General features: G+C 35.4%; 1 protein-coding gene across 1 annotated transcript; it reads right to left on the bottom strand.

Annotated features, from left to right (window-relative positions):
• Window positions 1-573: 573 nt before the first annotated feature.
• LOC107797489 (dihydrolipoyllysine-residue acetyltransferase component 5 of pyruvate dehydrogenase complex, chloroplastic) lies at window positions 574-6,697 on the bottom strand. Its single transcript, XM_016620390.2, has 6 exons — window positions 5,631-6,697; window positions 4,873-5,064; window positions 4,688-4,775; window positions 1,223-1,293; window positions 1,064-1,147; window positions 574-937 (listed from the first exon to the last, which is right to left on the bottom strand). The coding sequence occupies exons 1-6, from the start codon at window positions 6,519-6,521 to the stop codon at window positions 833-835; spliced, it is 1,431 nt and encodes a 476-aa protein (XP_016475876.2). The 5' UTR covers window positions 6,522-6,697; the 3' UTR covers window positions 574-832.
• Window positions 6,698-7,496: the final 799 nt, after the last annotated feature.

Genomic DNA, 7,496 nt, shown 5'->3' with positions numbered 1-7,496 from the left:
CAATAACATAGCTAAGTGTAAATAAAAAAATAAAGAAAAATAATTTAAAAAGATATAAAATATAAGATTATGTAGAAACACGTTAAGTAAAGGTTTGGAAACAACAAATAAGGAAATAAAAGATAAATAATGTCAAAAGAATAATATTTGAAAAAAAAGAATTTAAAAAGTTAAATAAATCAAAAATAAAAAAAATAAAAAGTTAATTTAAAAGAAAAGAGAAGAGATTCAAAAAATAACCTTGTAATTACACCATGTAATTACCAACAATTCTCAGCCTCCCTTGAAAATTGCAGAGTATAATTACACCCCCTCAATTACATGTTGACCAAGTAATTACTTGATCGGACAAACATGCCAAAACTGTGTAATTACACCCAATTACACCTAAATTCAATTACAGGGTGGCTTTTCCAAACAGGCCCTAAATGACATCTTGAACAACTAAGTTGGAAATATGCTCATGGCAACTTCATAATGGCAATATATTGGACTGCAGATACAACTGAAATGGCAGAAAACTATTGAATATAAAATCAATTGAAAGTTATGCAGCATCCTTTGCAAACAATATTTAAATGATGTATCAACAAAGAGCTCATCATCAGGCCATAAATTATGGCAGCCATGAAAAATGTCCTTATGAGTTTACACTTCAGCCAAAAAAAGAAAGGAAAAAGATTAACTAAGCACCAGCAAATAAAGGACCTAATCATCCATTCCCATTAATCTTTTGAATTATACTTCAGATGTTACAGCATCTGGTTTCTGTTGATGAAACTTAAACACAAATACACTACAAAAACTCTAATCTTCCACAGTGAGAACAAGCCTAAAGAGTAAGGTCTTTAGGGTCCTCAATTATCTGTGCTAAGGTTTGCAGGAAAGAAGCCAAATCAGCACCATATATCACCCGATGATCAGCAGTGACATTTACCTGAAAATTTTAGCATTTTATAACTTACGCATCAACGAATTTAGATATTGCACATTCCTTCGTTTTTATTTGAGAAAAACAACCAAGCATGTCAAAGATCAATAGCAAAAATAACCATTACTCTACCTGCATTTGGTTTTTCATGCCAATTCGACCATCCTTGGTACCAACAAGTGCAGGGTGAGATGCTCCTACAGCCATAATTGCACCCTAGAAAAGAATTGTACCACGTGAGAAACAATATATAGTGAATAGATGAGTTTGTATCTACGACAGATAGCTTACAGTTCCGGGCGGTAAGATGGCATCGAAGCGATCAACGCCAAACATCCCAAGGTTGGATAGAGTAAAAGTGCCTGCAGTACAGATCCAAACAACCAAAACAATCAAACCACTAACCAACAGATGAACAACAAGAACCTCGGACATACAAAAGCAGAGAAGTTAGCTGATACACAGAATTATCTTGGAACAAAAAGAATTTTACAGCACTACTGCAAAAATACTTATCAAGGCACAGCTAGTTTAACTGATCCCCAACATGAAGAAATAGACAATCCCTTTCTCGTAATTGATGGTTGATCTATAGGTATCTTATGCATAGGCAAAGTAGTTGATTTTCATGTTACCTTCTTTCCCTGTAAGGAGTCATGTGAACAAGATAATTCTCTTTGATTGGACTCATCCAGAGTCCAAACAAATTATTATTTCAGTGCAGAAAATCATGCCAACTTACACGAAACTGGCCTAGCTCTACTTGCAAGAGAGGGTAGCCTACGTCCTTCCAGCATAAATGCATGAACGGCTATGTAATCATTTGTAGACTATAAGATCACATAGCTTTGAACAGCTATGCGATGTATAGTCTACAAGTTTATTGTTGGTAAACAAAAACATTAGGAGACCATCAAACAAGTGCAAAGGCATAAAAGTGAAAGATTTACTTTGCCACCAACAAAAAGCAGACATAAAAAAATATATTTAAAAAACAGAAATAAATAAATATATATATATATATATATATATATATATATATATATAAAAACCAGAAATTCAGCAATTTGAAGATGAGGATGTGTCCTAGAAGAAGGGATATCAATAGTGTTACAGGGACGTGGCGACATATAACACCTCTGTGCAAATTCCCACCTTCCTTGGCAGTTCAAATCGCAATTAACAAAAGTTCAATTGAGTAAAACCAACTATCTTCATCGCCCTGTCCTACTCATTATTAAGGTCAAACTTGAAAGTTGACTTCCTTGATGAAACTTGAGAGATTTAACGTCTTTCAATTGTTTCACCTCCTTTTCTTTCAATTGCGTGCAACCTTCTCAACCACAGATAAGGTTCAGAAAGTTGGCTAAATAAAAATATTGTTTTAGAGGACAATATTATTGAGATTGCTATGCTATTATCTGATTGATATAGGTTTGACCCTAAGCAGACATGTCTTGCTTCATAGCATATCAGATTGCAGGTTTAGTAATATCTTCCAAAATAGAAAACTCACCTCCCTGCCCAACCCAACTAAAACCAGGAAAGAAAATAAACAAAAAAAAGGCTTTTAGCTGGAATAGGGACATCATTGGTGTAAATACAACAGGCAATAGCCAATTCATAATTTAGGGAATGTAGTGATCATATCTTAAAAGTTGAAGCAGAGTAAAATGATACAAGAAAATGAAGTCGCGCACTGTTTTGAGAAAGAAAAAATAAAAAACAAGAGTGCCTAAGGATACTAGTTCCGACTTAAGTTTAAAAAACAAAAAGGGTTGAGAGTGCATAAGATAAGTGGATAGCATGGGGAGAGAAATGATACAGGAAATTATGAGCGAAGAAGCTGATACTCTTATAAAAGAAGCATACTCACTATTCCAATGAATAAAGTACTCTGTCCGTTCCTAACTATTATGCTTATATGACACTTTCTCTTTTGTGATATCCCAAGAATGATAGACACCATCGGACTAGTAACACATTTTTATATCATTTTCCAAGTTTAAGAATTCAGACATGTTTGACTAATCAAGAACTTCAACAGTGGTTTTCTCCATTATACTAACTTTTTAATTAGTAGTTCAATACTTACTTCTACTACTCCTTATCCCAATATGGTTGTCCACTTTTGACTTGGCAAAATTATTAAGAGAAAAGCTGAAATTTTGAGTTGCTTAGTATATTTGGAAAAATGTGGTGCCTTTTTTTTGTACTTCTGCATTTAAAAAAATATATACAATCAACTGTGCCTCAATCCCAAATTGGTGGGGTTTCGCTAGATTAATCCTTTGTATCCATTATGCTCTCCATTTCATTCCAATTCATATTGTTAAAAATAGATTAGAAAATAAAGTGTATTGAAAATAGTAAAAGGAGGTCTTTATAAAAAAGGTTAGTAAAAAGGGGTCCATGAAACTCTTTTGTGGTATATAAAATGTCTAAGAATTCCCATTTAAAAAACGGACAATACTTCACAACAACCTTAAAAGAACAAGTATCGGAAATCCAGTGAAACAGAATTAAATAAAATCACATAAAATCAGGGTGGAGGGAGTTTTCTTTTTATCTTCATCATTCGCTTAACAACTTCACACATTGGGTGATGCCGGGCATAGTGAAGGAAACGTTGCATAGTTGGGCTCATAGGAGGGAGAAGAGAAGTCAAAGGGCATGGACTGTTGCCCCTAGAACTTATGTAGGTTATTTGGAAAGAGAGAAATAGAAGGGCTTTTGAAGGTGAGGAACTAGAGTTTGTAAAGTTGCAAAGTAGCCTTTTGTTTCTAGTTTCTTTTTGGTGGACTTACGAGGTCCTTATTTGTATAGAAGATTGGGTCTCTTTTGCTAAGAACCATATTTTGGTGTAGGTTCTCTCTTTTTTTTTTTTTGGTATACAGCTTGTATACCGGGTTCTCCCCAATTGTTAATAAATTATTTACCTTATCAAAAAAAAAATACTTCACACATGCATCGGCACTATGCAAAGAATAAATCTCTAGCAACACAAGAACGTCACGATGATAAGCCATCAAAAAGGGGAATCACCCTATTGTAGCTCTGTAGCTATGCCCCATGAAGATAAAGTGGAAGAAAGACGCATTTTATTAGCAGTCTGGACTTGACCCACCAAAACAACAACTATTACTCCCTCCCTTCCAGTTTATGTGAACCTATGTCCTTTTTGATCTGTTCCAAAAAGAATGACCCCTTTCTAAAATTTGGAAACAATTTAACTTCAACATTCAATTATACCCTCAATGAAAAGCTTTTATAGCAACACAAATACTCTAACATGTTTAACACCACAAGTTTCAAAGAATTATAGCCATACAAATATTATAGCTTGTTAAGGACAACAAGTTTAAAAAACCTTCATTTCTTTCTTGAACTTCGTGCCCATAGGTTCACATAAATTGGAACAGAGGGAGTATATTTTAAGCAATCATAAATACCAAATTCTTGTTTGCTGAAATTGTACCCAAAAAAATAGTTTCAAGAAACATGTCCCGGCAACAACAACTACTTATCAGAAAAGTAACCAACTAGTGGTTCTATGTTGTAGCCTCAGCTCATAAGGTAGCTAAACCGTCCATAAAAACATGAAATTGGGTTAGTAGGAGAACTTTAGTTCACTCATCTGATGTAATAAATAAACATTAGGGTGCTTTTTTAATTGGAACGGAGGGAGTATATTTTAAGCAATCAAAAATACCGTCAAACCAAAAGTTGTTCACTCATCTAATGTAATGGCAATACCTGTGGTGTATTCATGGGGTTGGAGTTGCTTAGCCCGAGCCTTATCAACCAACTCCTTCCATTTCCTTGACAATGAATATATATCAACCTTGAAGGAACATTTAATCAAATCAATCACCTCACGATAACCTGAGGAAGGGAGACTTTGCAAAATCCACATATTTAAAAACTGATTTCACGCTAACCTTGTCCGCATCCTGAAGTACAGGAGTAATCAAACCACCGTCTATTGCCACTGCAACAGCAATGTTAATACTACTGTTATATGTGAAACTCTTCCCATCTCTACAACTGGAGTTCACAACAGGATGTTTAGCCAATGCAAGTGCTGTAGCTTTTGCCAACAATGCTGTCATTGTCACTCCTTTCGACTTGATCTATAAATTCACTAACACATTTAAGAACTATAGCAATGAAAACTAATAGGAAACAAGCTACTTATCATAAAATCTACAATAACATTATCAAGGTGGGGGATAATAAACATCTCATAGTAATCTTCATAAAAAAAAAAAAAAATAAACATCTCATAGTAATTAGCATAGAAGCTCCACTCTGATTTTCCTATTCTCATAGAATCTTATCCAAAAGAAGAAAGTCAACATCTTGCAGCAAATACATTTCTTAGATTTTTTAAGTATTACCAATATAGCTAGCATTTTCAGCTTATGTAACCAATGACATATCATGAAATTTCCCTAGTTTATTCCAAAGTCCAGATCTTTACAACTACTCAAGTAAAATAAGACAATCAAATCCTTACCTTCTTGTAGAGATATTGTAGCAAATACATTTCTCTAATGATTTCAAAGTAATACCAATTCAGCTAGCGTTTTCAGCTTATCCAAACCATAACATAAGCATGAAATTCCCCTAGTTTATTCCAAAGTTCAAATCTTTACAACTACTCAACTAAAATAAGACATTAGCAAAAAAAACAAACCTTCTTGTAGAGAGCATCAAGTGCATTAGTAGTAATAGTATACCCCACTCTAAAAGTTGGAACAGCCAAACTCTCCACCATATTCCTACTCACAGCATTCTGCATTGTCGTGAATGGCACAGTTGTCCCCAATTCTATTGCTGGAGCCACCGGTTCACTGCCAATGGGCTTCGCGACTGTGGTCCCCACCACACCACCAACAGGAGCAGGCGTTGAAGCAGTTGATCCAACAGTTGCTTCAACATCTTTAGCCACAATCCTCCCGTTAGGCCCACTCCCTACCAACCCCCTCAACTCCACACCCAACTCCTTAGCCAATTTCTTCGCATAAGGCGACGCCACCACTCTCTTCCCTCCTTCCGATGCCGGGTGAATGGCCGAAGCCATTTTTGCGGGCCCCGCGTCGGAGGGTGAAACCCCGGCTGCTGCTGCTACCGTAGAAACCACCTCTTCGGTTACAGCAGCAGCGGGAGTAGTCGTTTCTTGACTGGAAGTCGAAATGGAAGCAGGAGTTTTCGCCTTTGCAAGTGAGATTTCTTCTTCAGATTCAGCAAGAAGAGCAATTGTGGAGCCCACAAGAGCGGACCCACCTTTAGGAACAATAATAGTAGCTACATAACCATCATAAAAAGATTCAACATCCATGTCAGCTTTATCTGATTCAACAACAAGAACTGCTTCACCTTTAGCAAGTTTATCACCTTCAACTTTGACCCAATTGACAATCTTGCCTCCAGTCATAGTAGAACTGAGTGCAGGAACGAAAATTTCACGGATCTTGGATTCTATTACATGGATTCTGCATAAATGGGTGGCGGGGAAGATGGAAGCACGGCGGAGGGTGATGGGGGTGGTGGGGATGAAGGTGGTTTGGAGGAGATGAGACGACATTTTGGGGAGAAAAATGGGGATGATCTTTTGAAGGGGAAAAGAATGGCGTAGATTGTGTTGTTTTTATGGGAATGGGTTTCTCGAATGCATCGAAAGAGGGGGCGGAGCTTTCAACTACATTACCGGTTGGATTTTGGTGATGAATTGTTTTCTCATTTTTTGGTTGTTTTGACTCTATGGAAGTAGGAATTATGAATTTGGTACCCGAACTAGTAATTCTTGTCATAACTTTTTCTTTTTCTTTTTATTTTCTACTACCATGGTATCCAAATCAGTTTATGCATAAAAGAATGAGATATGTGCTATAGAAAATTGAAGATCTATTTCTTATTTATGGATGAAATTTTGAGCTAATCAGGTATGTTCCATTGAGCTTATATTGTCTATCCTTATTAATTTGGATTGGTTTGGTTGAAATTTTTTGAGGAACATTGTTGGATTTTGTTAAGTTTAAGAAAATTTTATTTTATTATTGAAGAAGACAAAGTGAGTCTATTGATATTAGAAAATTTGAGTTGAATCTATTAACATTAAAAATTATTGGGATCGTATAAGAAATATTGATATCAAATTTTCTTATAAGTTATAACGATGCATCAAGACCTTGTGGTCAAATTCTAATGATATGATAAGATTTGTGGCCAGATTCAGAATTTGGCCATAATTCTTAGCGATCCATAAGAAATTATAACAAGGCAAGTTCTTTCCATCAACTTGAAATCTATTAGGAATTGTGGCCAAATTATGGCGATCCATTAGATTGGCTATATGTAAGTTTTACCCATCAATTTAAAATCCTAGCCGTTCATCAGGATTTTGACACCTAATGTTGATCGCGAATGTTGTTTTGTTCCACCTTTTAAAATGAAGTCAAAATTTAAATGGTTGCATTGCTATATCTTATTTGTGCAAATTACCCCAACTTTTGTTGAGCCAAATGCTAAATGTGGTTCAGAAATTTTACATAATATAGCA

This window comes from Nicotiana tabacum, chromosome 12 (assembly GCF_000715075.1).
Source record: "Nicotiana tabacum cultivar K326 chromosome 12, ASM71507v2, whole genome shotgun sequence".
NCBI lineage: Eukaryota > Viridiplantae > Streptophyta > Magnoliopsida > Solanales > Solanaceae > Nicotiana > Nicotiana tabacum.
This window is presented reverse-complemented; position numbering and strand designations above follow the sequence as displayed.